The sequence below is a fragment of the Galeopterus variegatus genome, unplaced genomic scaffold (assembly GCF_000696425.1).
Source record: "Galeopterus variegatus unplaced genomic scaffold, G_variegatus-3.0.2 Scaffold2228, whole genome shotgun sequence".
Taxonomy (NCBI): domain Eukaryota; kingdom Metazoa; phylum Chordata; class Mammalia; order Dermoptera; family Cynocephalidae; genus Galeopterus; species Galeopterus variegatus.
Window position 1 is genome coordinate 159331 of NW_007728339.1, and position 14939 is coordinate 174269.

The following is a 14939-nucleotide window of genomic DNA, read 5'->3' on the forward strand; positions in this document are numbered from 1 at the left end:
TAAATCAAAAAAGGTCGGAGGATTGTTCTAGAGTAAAAGTGACTGCACATACATGACAGTCAAATGTCATGGTTTGGGATCCTAAATTTTNTGGTCTCCCCAGTATCTCCTCCCACATTACCTGTCTAAGAAAAAAAGATATTTTACAATGAAAAGACCCGAAAGACACCAAGCGATCAAACTTAGCACCAGCAATAATATAGCAATAATATGACAATAATATTATGTGCTTCCTTATATGATGCAATGAATGGGACACAAAACGTACCATCTATGTAGTCTTCTGCCAAAATGTTTACCCTGAAATTACACTCATGATAAACATTCAAACATTCTTACAAGCTAATTGGCCTGATTTTTCAAGTGTCAATTTCATAAATCAAAAAAGGTCGGAGGATTGTTCCAGAGTAAAAGTGACTGCACATACATGACAGTCAAATGTCATGGTTTGGGATCCTAAATTTTTTTTGAAAAAAGGAGAAATGCTTTAAAGAACATTTTAGGGAAAACTGAATATAGCTTAAATGTTTAAAATTCAATGTTAAATGTTAAGTTTCTTGGGTATGATAACTATTATGATCATGTAGGAGAATGTCAAGTTTTAAGAGATACATGCTGAAGTAATGGGTAAAGTACGATGGCACTTCTTTCAAAAGGAAAGTGCTGTATAGAGATGAAACAAAAGTGGCAAATAACAATTATTGGATAAAAGTAATGAATATATGATTACTTCACTGCATTATACTTTCAAGTTTTCTGTAAATTTGAAAATTTTCAAAATAAAAAGTTGGAAATGTAAAGAAAATTAATTTAAAAAGAAAAAATAGCTTACAGATACCACAAGGGTACATTTGGAGGCTTTAGCAAAGTACAATTTTAACCAAAATTGCTCTTAATTTTAACCAAACCCAATGAAAGACCAGAAGTGGTCAGAGGACAAAACTGAGGAATCAAGCTAAAATGGCAAACAAATTCCTAAACTTCCTTTTGCCTATTAATTTTGATATATTGGTGACAAGTAGTATAAAGGTGTTGGTGAGTGGGTTCTAATCCCATTAATCCATCTGATCAGCAAAAGACATAAAGGTAAAAGGCAAACATGTTTCCCTTCTAAATTATAATTCCAAGGGGGTTGGAGGACTGGCAGAAAAAAAAAAAAAGATAATTTTAAAAGTTAATATAAAAAAGAATGCATTGACTTATTTTGTAAAAAGTTGGCAGAATTATGAAACTAGATGTTTTGTCACCTAAATCTAATAAATATTTATAATTAGATATATGCAATTAGACTAGAGCACATATTGTTTTAAAATCTCCCAAACTCATGAGAAAAACATTGTCACTAGAGTGGTTGGTGTTTTATCTTTCAACCAAAAAACTATCCCACCAAGATTTTTTCTTTCCTTGAGCTTATTTTCTAATGATAGACATTGAATAAGCTCACACTGTTATTTCCACTATCAGTAGATAAAATGCTCCCCTAAATATTTAGCACTGTCTAAAAAGCTCTCAAAAATATGGTTGCGGGCCGGCCCGGTGGCGCACTGGATAGTGCGCCGCTTGGGAAGCACGGTGGCGCTCCCGCCCGAGGGTTCGGATCCCACATACAGACCAGTTCCCGCTCACTGGCTGAGCGAGGCGCAGGAGCAACACCGAGGGTTGCAATCCCGTTGCCGGTCCCCGGTCCGGTACGGGGGCAACACTGAGGGTTGCGATCCATTGCCGGACACGGAAAAAAAAAAGACAAAAAAAAAAAAATATATGGTTGCATCTCAAATGCTGCTGGCAGACTCTGCTGAATTAAGAACAGTACTGCAATTATTGTATAGCCATTAAAACTGAAAAAGTATTTTTACTCAAATGGTCAAGAGTTTATTGTAGAATATGAAATCAGCCTCCCCATTCCCATCACTTCCGTCTAAAATCCCAAAGAAATGCAGCAAAGTTAATGACTACATGGTGGGATAATCAAACTTTTAATTTCCCTTTACACATTATATTAACATTCATATTGCAAGGCATTCCATTCACAAAAATTACAGTTTGATAAAAACTTCACACACATCCCCCCAAAAGTCTATACCAGATTTAGTCACTTTACTAAATCATTAAAATAATAAAAGTAATGAAAACATTATCATAATTTTTTTAAAGCAGTAAGGTCTGAGGCACTCTGGAAAAGATGTTCTCTTACAAGTATAATGTGTCAGTGTTATCAAATTACATTACAAGGAAGTCATCACATACCCAGTAATCAAGTACACAAGAATGACAATGACTTTATGATCCGATGTGTCCTCATTGGATACACTCCTATTTGGACAACTGTTGAAAGGAGCATAGATATTCAGCAGCTAAAGTCATTTCTAATGAGGTTCCCCACTATGTAAAGATGAGGTGTGTTTGCAGCACACCAAGGACAGCTGCATCCCTACTGCAAGGTTACCAGTACTCAAAGTTCCTTTCTCACCATCAGGTTTACTAAATATTAGAATCTAAAAGCCCACCTGAGTTACTGTGCTCACAGCTGTAGACATTTTAGAATTCTTTCCCATCATCCTCCACAGTACAACCTCCGTGCTTCTGAGTATTGCCAATGTATGCCCTTGAAATAAAACAGATGGGAAGAAAGGGAGCTTTTTCCCCTCCTACTTCTGACCAAATAAAGGTCTGAAATAGCAGTGTATTACAAAATTCTCATGCCCTGCAACAGCCAGCCACCACCTGGAGCATGGCTACTTCTGGCATAAGCTAGACTTTTAAAAGCCTGATAACCTTCTTCCAAACTGAATTTTATCACACTCATTCACTGACAAACACACACAGTCCACATTGGAGAGAAAGTATCATTGAGTGCTTTCCTATGCACAATTACAAGGGTAAATAATTAGCAAGGAGTGGGGGACAGGACAATTCCCAACTAGGAATTAAATCATTGCAAACTATGGGTCCATTTATGATAGCATATAACCCCGTAGGAGCAGAATCAACACAAATCCCAGGTCACATAGTGTTCAGTAACTATGTATATGAAATTTAAAATGTATACATATTTCTATATAAAATTTTTTTAAAAAATCTGGAGCAACATATATTGCTAAAGTTTCAAGGATTCTCATCTTCAACATTCACCCAGGAAGCAGCTGGCTCTTGATGGCTGGTTTGTGGCAGTGATAAAAGCAACTAGAAGCAGGTTTAAGTAAAAGTGCTCAAAAAGCAAATGAGAAAACAGATGTGCAGAGATGGGGGGGAAGGACGGTGGCAGGGTGACTGAAAGGAGTTGAGCAATGTTCTCTTTATTCTTCTCAGCTTTCGCAAATCCAAGACAAGTTCTTGAGGACACATATCAAATGCTGTAGTCCTTTCTTATCTATAGTCAAAACAAAACAAGTGATAAAAAAAATTTCCTCTTCCTTTCTGTACTCTCAATAAAATGCATAGTACAGTAAGAAGGTATTATTGAGATGTGCCATCTCGGGAAAAATTAAAATTGGGACATGAAGTGAGGCCGTGCACTATCAAGTCGCCGGGTTAGAATTTCACAGCCAGTGTCCGTGACCAGCAGGGTGTGTTCAAACTGAGCAGACCGCTTTCCGTCTCTCGTCACCGCGGTCCAACCATCTGGCCAGGTTTCATCTTGCCAGCCGCCTTAAACAAATGAAAACAGTCTTAATTCAATCATTCCATTTTCTAAATAAACTCTCTAGGTAAGTATATCAAAAAGAAAATCTATTAGAAAATTCACTATTAAGATCCTTATTTACATTTCAACTGCGTTAGCTAAAACCTTTCCAACTTCATTTTGGTTCTTAGTACCAACAATGTAACGATGTTTAAATTTCCTCAGCTGTGTTACAACTTCACATTTTTTATATTTCCCAAATATCAAATCAAGTTGGCACTTCCAAAATAAAGGCACTGGATTTCATTTCAGAAAACTCATTGATACCCTCATTGATACCACTCATCACAGAACTATGAGTAAAAACTTGAATTAATAAACTTAGCTCTTCCCTGGTATAACTATGGCATCTGACTATAGCCAGTGTATACTGTGAAGGAAATAATGTAAGTTTTTATACTTTTATATAGCATTTAATTCTGATATAATTCTTAAGTGGCAGGCATATAATCAGATAGTGAGAACAGACTATCAAATTTTTGTTGACCATACTCTTGTAACCAGAAAGAGGGGGAAAGAGAAAAAAAACGGATTTGGGAGAGGATAAGAAAAATATGATGAGGCAGAAAAGGTTAGAGAGGAGTTGAAACTAGAGAAGGGAAGTGAAGGGACAGTGAGAAAAGCGACAGTGAGAAGAAAAGCTGGAAGACAGGAAAGCAAACCTGGGGGTGAAGGGGGGCATGCAAAGAAGGGAATGCGGAAAGGTAAAGCTCAAGAGAATCAGAGGCGGGAGTGGAATGAGGAAGTTAAGAAACTCTGGATACTGCTATAAAAATACATATTCACAGAGCCTTGTTTCAAAATTAGATGTCAAAAAAAAACCAATATATTCTTCATTTTCAGTAGTCTTTAGGTGAAATATATTACTTCTAGGCCTCACTCACTCAGACAAATCCCTGAACGTAAACTCTGTAGTGAAGTAACTTAGTTTTGTAATATTAAATCCCAGGCTAAAAAAAAATACGAGGCAGCTTAAAGAAAGTTAAATCATGCTTTGTCAAACACTTAAAAATCACTAAACATATGTTTAAATGTAATGACTTCTGCATACAAATGGATTTAAGACATATTACTACTTTGGATTTTATTGTGATCTGATAAAACAGGTTCTTTAGTAATGTCAAGTCAAACATATTTGGCTACTATTTAGAGGAAATTCCTCTTTGGATTTGAGACTTCATTCCAGAGCTGGGATTTAACATACTTGAGTTACAATGAAGTATATGTGTTATAATTTGATGATTATCTGAATCAGCTCTATACAAAGTTATTTGCTTACTCCCAGAAATACTACATTATGTTTCACCAGGCAGGAGCCAGTTAATGAAACTATGTAAGCAAAACGACACTTTCCTCCCCACTGTCTTTCCTTTCACTGCTAATATACTTACTGCCCTTAACAATTGACTGCACATGATCAAAACTTTATTCTTTTCCATGAGGATGACAAAAACACTACATTATATTTGTGCAGTCCTTTAAAGTATACAAGATATTTTATGTTACTATAAATCATCTCAATTCTTATAGCAGCCCTGGGATGTTGGGCAAGATAAGGATTATAATTTTCATTTTACAGAAAAGGCAATAAAGAATCAAGTTAAGAAGCCAGACTCTAAAGTGACTTCCAATGATCCCCACCTCCTGGTATTCACGCCCTTGTGTGAGCACCTCCTCTCCTTGTGTGGGCTGGATTTAGTGACTCACTTCTAAAGACGAGATATGAAAGTCACTCCCAAGACCAGGTTACAAAAGGACTGGAAGGATCCAGAGAGGAGGTATTCTCTAATACAGGGCTCAGGACACACAAGCCCTACTACTACTGCCTCACTTTGCATCTCCTACTCCCCACAAAGAACTAGCGGGAAGCAAGCTCCTGTAATTATAACTGCTCTGACAGTCTCAGTGAGGAGCCCTAATCATGACAGAGTCCACTATCACTGCTGCATGCCTGTCACAGGGACAACAACAGTGGCAACACAGAGGCTGGCTGCCAGAGCTAGGTGAGTATGTGCTGTGCTTTCTCCACAAGAGCTGTATAATGCAGTACATGAATGCAGTACCCCAAAGAGTCGGGACAGCCTGTGAGTGGAGAGTCTGACAAATTCTGCCATATAACTAGCTAAGTGATGCAGGCAACTCAAGGATCAGTTTATTCCGTATACTGCCCTGTATAATGCTCCTCTGGATATCACCTACCTCATAAATTAAGGAGAATGAAATCATATAACTGTGTCTGCCTCCAAGGGGGTGGTTCAACAAATGCTCTACTTTTTCCCTCCTCTTTCCCACCCTACATTAAATAAAAACTTCTACATAGGCTTGATATAGGTTCCTAATTATTACAATGCACCCTTTGACAGGATCTTTAGGGACCAGGATTCAAGTACTTCAGCATCTACTGACAGCAGGAGAATTACCATGCAGAGAGCATTACTTTCTTGCCAACCCTTACAGTTTTCAGTTCTCTACATGATCCTGTATCAAGTTCAAGATGGGACAGGGAGTGGGAATTAAGCAAAAAGAAGGCAAGTAGAACAGATCACTGATCTTGAATGACCAAAAATAAATAAAAAGTCAATTAAAGAATGTTACAACATCCTTTTTTCTCACCTTCACAAATCATTGGCTCAATTGTAAATACATGGCCCGACTTCATCACTCCAACTGCTTTATTTTCTGAAATTAAACAAAAAAAAATCTTAAAAGACAGCAAAAATCAAGAGTGTACTGTTGAACAGCTCCCTAGAAAGAGTACACAACTTATATTCCCATCAGTGATTCTTAAAGTAATTATTCTCTCCTGATTCTCTTTCTTAAAGTATAACATTCAACAAACAGCTATTATACTGATAACACCTACACTGGGGCAGATATTGTCCTAGGCACGTTTCTTTCTGCTCATATTTTCTCTAGGAAAACACAGAGATATCTGTAGGCTGGATTTCAGATATGATTATCACTTCTATAAAAGGAAAAGAGCTGCATGATTAGAATTACAATCACGAAACCAAGCAAAGTTCCATTACTCATACAATTACAGAAGTTTAAAGAACAACAACAAACGTTTCTGATTATGTCAGGGGTCTCCCACCTCTCTGGTGGTGCGTGTGTGTTTGTGTGTAGGGGTATATGCTATAAAGTTTTATAAATTGTTTCCTTTTTCTCATTTTCAAAGGGGAACAAAGCTTCTGTACACTAACCAATTTTTTTAAAATGCTGAATAGATTACTCCTTTTTATTTGAAATCAAATTCCATTTCTCCTTCCAAATACTATTTTAGTTTTTCTGTCCAAGTTCACTAATTCAAGAACATTTTTCAGAACCATTATGAGAAACACAATTATGAGTTAAAGTGTCCGAACTTGCTATCTCCCCAAAAAGGTCAAAAATTTTAAAATAGGAATATATCTTTTTAGACAATCTCATAGAAAAATAGAGAACTAGTTTAAATTTCAAATTAAAAAACAAGGACTGATAAAAATACCAGCTAAAGGGAATGAGTGCATTTGCTCTGCCTGACCACCAGATGTCAAACACATCAGCCCTTCCAGGTTCCTTTGTAAGGCTGCTGGTCATCAGGATGTAACTTTCGTAATGAATGGTCAATGTGTCCACTTAGGTTGAGTCTACTAAACTCCAATCTTTCTAGGTATGGTCTAACCTCACCTATACTATTCCAGCACATTTTTCCTGTTGAATAGCTATTATGCTGCTTTCCACTATCTTAGGTATTGCCAAAATACACTTAGTGCAGATTCCAAATCTGGAGTTTCTAAATTAAACTGTTATAAAATCTGAAGGGTGGGGCCGGCCCGGCGGCGCACCGCTACAGTGCACTGCTTGGGAGCGCAGCGGCGCTCCCACCGAGGGTTCGGATCCCACATACAGACCGGCCGCTCACTGGCTGAGGTGCAGGCGCGACACTGAGGGTTGCGATCCGTTGCCGGACATGAAAAAAGACAAAAAGGGGAAAAAAAAAATCTGAAGGGTAAAAAATAAAAATCTGACTTTTCATTTCTAACCTCACAAACTTTCTCTCAAAATGGATGCAATTTACTACATATACAGAATTGGTCTATATTCCTTTGGAGATATCAAAAAGATAATGTCAAGAGTGCTAGTGTAGTGTTGTAGAAAGAAAAAAAGATAAAAGAATCTGGAGCTGTGCTGTCCAACATGGCAGCACTGGCCATATGAGGTAGCTAGTTAGAACCGAGATAGGCTATCAGTGTAAAAACATGCTGGGTGTTGAATATTAAAACAGCGTGTAATATATACCTCAATAATTTTTACATTGATTAAATGTTGAAATGCTAATATTTTGGATGAAATGGGTTAAATAAAACAGATTATTAAAATAAAGTTTATCTATTTCTTTTTACTTTTTAAACATGGCCTAGAAAATTTTAAATTACATATTGCCTCATAATATATAGGTTGATTTTTACATTGATTAAATGTTGAAATGCTAATATTTTGGATGAAATGGGTTAAATAAAACAGATTATTAAAATAAAGTTTATCTATTTCTGTTTACTTTTTAAACATGGCCTAGAAAATTTTAAATTACATATTGCCTCATAATATATAGGTTGAGAATCCCTCATCCAAAATACTTGGGACCAGAAGTGTTTCAGATTTCAAATACTTTGGGATTTTGGAATATCTGCAGATACTTGAACCAGTTAAACATCATGTCAGCACTCGGTTTTGAATTTTGAAGCACTTTGGATTTTCGGATTAGGGAGTCTCAACCTGTATTTCTATTACATAGTGCTGATACAGAGAATCTAAGTTCCATTCCTGTTTTGCCACTGCTTCATTATTATTCTAGAAAAATTACAGCTCCTACTCATTTAGACTCAAAGTTTCAGTTTCTCAACCTGTCTCACACAACAAATATAAATTATCTGAGTGACTATACTATTGCAGACACTATGCAGGGTACTTTTTAAACAATTTATCCCTGCTCTACCATCTATCTCATAGAATTGTTGTAATATACATTCTAAATGTAGGGGCTTATCATCATTACTTTCCAAACAGTAATGACTGACATAAGGAAGCAAATAAACTCTCGCTTAACAAGGACTTCTCTTACATAGAAGGGGTGGAGGGAAGGTATAAAATTTCCTGGTTCCTCCTTCATTTAGGTTAGGAATATAGAGTTACAAACCAAAGCAGAGATTATTTACATTTCAAAAGGCATCTCTGCTATACAGAAAATCCCTCAGCAATTTCCTTTAACACTTCCCCCTAAAATGATCACAGCATAATTATATTTATATAGCCCCGATTTGCATTTGATTTTTCATAAACATAACAAATGTATAAAGTGAAATATACCTGTAGTCCTTGCTTCTTTTTTCAGAATTGTTTTTTATGTCTAACTAAATGCTTTAATATGAAACTCGGGTAGTGCCTCTTGTCTATCAGTGGCACCATATTTCACTGGCACCACCACCATTAACTATATCCCCTTTGCTCATAACTTCTATTGTCTTCAAACAGTTTCTCTCTCCTTCTCTATAATCCATATAAAAACCTGAGTTTTGTTGCCTCTGCAAGGACTTTTTTCATTCCCTCCCCTGCACAAAGTCATACAAACACACACACGCACGTGACAGTTTAATCAGAATAACTACTTCCATTCTGTGAAAGAGAATGCACACTCAGGTGACTGCAGGGCTTCACAGAAAAGAATGAAGTCAGCCATCTGTTTTCTGTTGCTAGCTTTTATTTCAAGGATGATTCGCATTTTAAATAAAAAGAATGTGGTCTGCTAATAAATGTTTATTGATGTACATCAGATGCTGCACTCTAAACGACTGCTCCAGCTCCTCCTACTGAGAGGTTTCTCACTTCACTTTCTCTTCACAACTATCCACGTCTAGGATTTTACCACCTCACACCTGAACTACAGCAACAACTGCCCATCAGGCTGTCTTGAATAGCTCCCACCTGCAATACATACTGCCAAATTAGTCTTCCCAAAATACCAGCTTCATCATGCCATTCTTCTGCCAAAATGTTCTGAAGATTCCTATAGATGAAGTCAAATTTCCTCACTCTGGCATTCACCACACCTGGCCCTGCCTGTGCTTGTCCTTAACACATAACACTGAGTCAAGCTTAGCTTGTCTCTTGTATGGTCTCAACTTTAAGCATCTATTCACATTCCCCACTCCACAAACCAAAATCTCAACCATTCTTTAGTTTTCCCACAGGACACAGCGCCACACTGCTTCAGTCCTTATTAGGCAACACAAAGTATAGGAGAAAAGATTTGACTCCAGAAAGCCAGACAGCACCCTGGTACCAATATTAGCTCTGACAGCTATTTACTATTTACTATTGACCTTGAGCAAATAAACTACCAATAAGCACAGAATCCCTTCTTAAAAATAAGGGTAAGAAATTATCATAGAGTTGTGATGACCAAATGAGATCACGCATATTATCATCACTGCCATTCTAACATTAAGTGCTTTTCATGTACTGTTTTCATGCTTTCCATATATCATCTCACTTAATCCTCATAACAATTCTAAGGTAGGTTCTACTACCTACAGATGAGAAAACTTAGTGCAAGGAGACAGGTGAAAGTGTTTACAGAGCAATGGCTAAATACATTTACGTTAAATTCCTTCCTAGGACACTTACTGTGGACAGCTTTCATTTCTGGCACTAAATAACCAACTCATTCCTGTACATATCTCTTGTCTCTAGAGAAAAGGATTCTGGAAGACATTAATTATCTTACATTTTCTTTGTTATTCTATCATACAACACTCAACTTGAGGAAAGGTATTTTGTTTATTCCCCTCTATTTATGCCAACAAATAGAACAGTATCTGACATACACTAAGAACCCAAATGAAAGCAAGTGAGATGAACTGACTTCACCTAAATAATCAGCACAGTGATGGCTAGACATGTGGCAGACTACTGACTGACTGCCAAAATTAGTTTACTTATCTTCCCGAATACTCAGCTAAATTAGTTCCCAACCTTCCTTGCAGTTAGTTGCAGCCATGGGACTAAAATCCTGTCAAATACTGGTGATTCTTGAACAACATGGGTTTGAACTGCATGGGTCCACTTATATGCAGATTTTTTTCAATAAATATATGTACAATACTGTAAATGTATTTTCTCTTCCTTATGATTTTCTTAACATTTTCTTTTCTGTAGCTTACTTTATTGTAAGAATACAGTATATAATACATATACAAAATATGTGTTAATCGACTGTTTATGTTATCCATAAGGCTTCAACAGTAGGCTACCAGTAGTTAAGTTTACAGGGAGTCAAAAGTTATACTCAGATTTTCAACTATATGGGGGATCAGACCCCTAACCCCTGCACTGTTCAAGTATCAACTATAAACGTAAATGATTTATGCCAATTCCAGGCTGACTCATTAAAACCTCCCAAGCATACTCCTCCAAGATATGGGGGATCAGACCCCTAACCCCTGCACTGTTCAAGTATCAACTATAAATGTAAATGATTTATGCCAATTCCAGGCTGACTCATTAAAACCTCCCAAGCATACTCCTCCAAGCTTTTCCCCTTACCCCCATCATTTGTTAACTAGGAGGGTGACTCCCAAGGTGACCTTGAAAGTCATAGGTTAAAGATGAGAGCACCTGGGTCACAGAATAACTGTCCTACCCCCCACAGTGACCAAACACACCTGACTTGAACTGTTATGTAAGCAACTTGAATGAATTTGAATTGTGTTTGAGCAAATATGTCTATTTATTAACGCTAATAGATTATTCTAATGAATACCAAATAGTAGGTTCTGTTAAATGTTTGAATAAATATTTGTTGAATAAATGGATAGCACATACCAAATATATGGACAGTACTTACTGGCATAGTGGGGTACGTTGGGTGCTGTATGAAAAAGCTTGTGGATTCCATGCCCACAATAGCTCCGAACAACTGAAAACCCATTTGCTTGGGCATGCTTCTGAATAATGTTTCCCAATTCTCTGTATCGAACACCAGGTTTCACTGAAAGGAAAAGAGAAGATTCATGACAAAGAATTATAGCAATTAACAATACTAAGCTATTACTATCTATGTGCCAGTAACCTTTCTAAATGCTCCCTATGCCTTCATGCCTAAACCTACAGATTAGGAAATCGAAGCACAGAGAGGCCATACAACCATTAAATAGCAAAGCTCTGATTCAAATCAAGAGCACCCGTAGTTCCTCCTTTGATGCCAGAAAAGAAGGACACACACAGTATTATGGGGTTGGGGACAGGCACCTTTTGCTTTCTCTGACAATAGAGAATAACACAGAATGGAAAATAAATTTCTCTTCGTATCCTTCCATAGGGTCAAGTGTTCTGTTCTATTAAAGTCAGCAGCAGAGATAAGAGGAAAGTGCCGCAGAAGAAAAAGGAATGTCCAAAAATTAAGTTGACATATCTGAGTGTCAGTCTGGTAAGTTCACAAAAATTACTTCCCCTGGGCTTCTTTACCCCATAAAAATGGTTCTCAAACTATTCACAGTTGCCTCTGCAGAAGGTCCTGGGGGTAGGGTATAGAAAGGTACTTCTGACTACATACTTCCTGCCCTATTTTTTTATGACTTTCCTACTGTTTCAACAAAAAAACAAAAGAAGTGGTTCTCATTGCTATTAAGACTCTCCTAGCACTAAGATCCCAAGAGTTGGCACTGCCAGACTCCTGGGGAATCTAGCCATGGTTCTGGGGGTCCTCTAATTCCCTACAGTCTCCTACTCAGCCTATATGAAATCCAACCTGAGGTCAGGCACAACATATTTTCCCCATCCAATCAAATTTCTGGGTAAACAGCTCAAGGACTCATTTTAATTAACACTTCTACTTGCTCTTAACCATATGTTCCAGCTTGACTTTTCTGGGATGGTCCTGATTTTGAGGACCATGCTGACTCTCACAATGATTTTCTTTCATTCCTATCCAGGCCTTTCTATCAGGCCTGGTGATAGGGAAGGAGACCCATGACAGAATTTTAATCCACGTTGCATGACATACAATAAAGAGAATCCCTGTTTAACAATAATGAGGAAGAGTGACAGGGAAGATTCTTCATTAACTCTCAACCCCAGGGCAACTCTGGGCCCAAGGGTAATATGTACCGACATTTCTGGATGTCACACAGTGGGTGGTGGTATAACTGGCATCTAGTGAGAAGAGACCAGAAATGCTGCTAAGAATCTTACAATGTACAGGACAGGACCCTACAAGAAAGAATTATCTGGCACAAAATGCCATTAATGTGCAGACTGAAAAACCCTACTCTAAACGGTTAATTTCAACAACTTTTCACACTCTCTAGTGCTCTACACCAGGGTGCACAGCAAAATTAGTGGAAAATAAAGGGCAGAAATGACAAATACAAAGGTATTAATAGCACTGAGATCAAGCAACTTTTGCTATTTCCTGGATACTGTTATGAAGACTCTAGTTTCTGGTAGTTTCTTCGCAAGTTCTAGTCATGTGTCTTTGTAAAACAACATCCCAGCTCACTGGTTATTTCAATTAATTCACAGAGAAGCAAAATGGATATAAACATTGAATATATTATCTGGCAGAAACCCTAGAAATTATTTAAAACTGAAGCTTCCACAAATCAGAAACAAAACTAAAACGCTCATCTTGCAATACCACCTAGAGAATTAAGTTTTAAAATAATTGACAGTAAATAATAAGTTAAAAGTTTCACATACTGGTACGCAAAAATACAAGGGGTCTTCAAAAAGTTCATGGAAAGATCTGCACTATCTTTCAATTCTACTTTTCCATTTTGAAATACCCTCATCTATCACTTTCTTCCATTTTCATTCCTCCAACTTTTTAAAATTAACAAAAACTTCATCTCTGATGCACGTTAAAGAATAGACTAAAACAATCAAAATAATAGATCAATGTTATTAGTGATAACCACATGTCTGATTAAGAACTCCGTCCTGGGCTGGCTGGTTAGCTTAGTTGGTTAGAGTGCAGTGTTATAATACCAAGGTCAAGGGTTCAGGTCCCATACCTGCCAGCTGCCAAAAAAAAAGGAATTCTGTCTTGTTCAATACTCTGCTGATGATATATCAGGGTCTTTTGTGGAAGACCAAAGGGGCAGGTGCAGTGCAGATAATACACTGCATTTAAATCCATAATATTTGAATAAAGATCAAATGCTATGGATTTAACTGAAATGTTGTTTGCCCTGATACTGCCCTTTTATTAACAGTCTGTAAACAACTGCAACAAGTTTTTCCTTTCCTTCTCTTATCCCCACAAGATACTGATTAAACAAAAAAGCCTGGATAAGTTGTTTGTGTAGACAAAGACAGACAGCCTAAGGAAAAAATCCTACAGAAATACTCAGATCCCTACCCAATATTACAATAGCAAGAAATCTAGAAACCACCAAAATCTAGTGGGAAATAAGCTATAGAAATTTTGATACTATGGAATTTAATATACAGCTATTAAAAGAATGAGGTAGATCTATATATGCAGGTACATATGCTAATTTGGAGAGTGCTAAGACATTATTAGTTGAAAAATACCAAATTACAGAATATTACAAAATGTATGATTCCATTTAACTTAATTAAGCACAGACACATTTCTGTGTGTGCATTAATGCATAGGGGAGAGAAAAATCCTAAACGTTAACAGTGAATACCTCCAGAGAGAAGAGACTGGAAAACCAAAGTGGACAGGCAAGTGTAAAGGAGGATCACTCATTTTCCTCTCATAATCTTCTTTCTTTCAATTTTTACACTTAGAACATAATACTCATGTAGTTGAAAGAATAAAAAAGTAGAAATAAAAACTGCACCAAAGAACCATCCACACACTCCTCCTCATTTATCAGGCAAAGAAAAGAAAGATAAATCACAGAAGAGACAAAGGATGGTCCATTCCCATCAAGAGATTCCCAAATCATCCTCAAACCCATTGCTACTGAGACCCAAAGCTAACTGATAAAAACTGCACCAAAGAACCATCCACACACTCCTCCTCATTTATCAGGCAAAGAAAAGAAAGATAAATCACAGAAGAGACAAAGGATGGTCCACTCCCATCAAGAGATTCCCAAATCATCCTCAAACCCATTGCTACTGAGACCCAAAGCTAACTGAGGCAGGGCAGAGGCAAAGCTGGCAGGTACAAGGAACGCGCAGTCACGCAGTGCCGAGTCACTTGCAGCCCGTTGACACAGAGCCGTGCCAGGGTGCCCAGCAC

The 14939-nt window shown here is 37.3% G+C and overlaps 1 protein-coding gene across 3 annotated transcripts in view; it reads right to left on the reverse strand.

The window, feature by feature from the left end:
* Positions 1–1957: 1957 nt before the first annotated feature.
* METAP1 (methionyl aminopeptidase 1) overlaps positions 1958–14939 on the reverse strand; it is an 80127-nt gene continuing 67145 nt past the window's right edge. For all 3 annotated transcript variants that reach the window (XM_008580977.1, XM_008580980.1, XM_008580978.1), the window contains 3 exons: positions 11568–11711; positions 6296–6361; positions 1958–3648 (listed from right to left, as the gene is read on the reverse strand). In XM_008580977.1, coding sequence (XP_008579199.1) covers positions 3485–3648; positions 6296–6361; positions 11568–11711 — 374 coding nt within the window. In that variant the 3' untranslated portion in view covers positions 1958–3484. The remainder of the gene's footprint in view (positions 3649–6295; positions 6362–11567; positions 11712–14939) is intronic.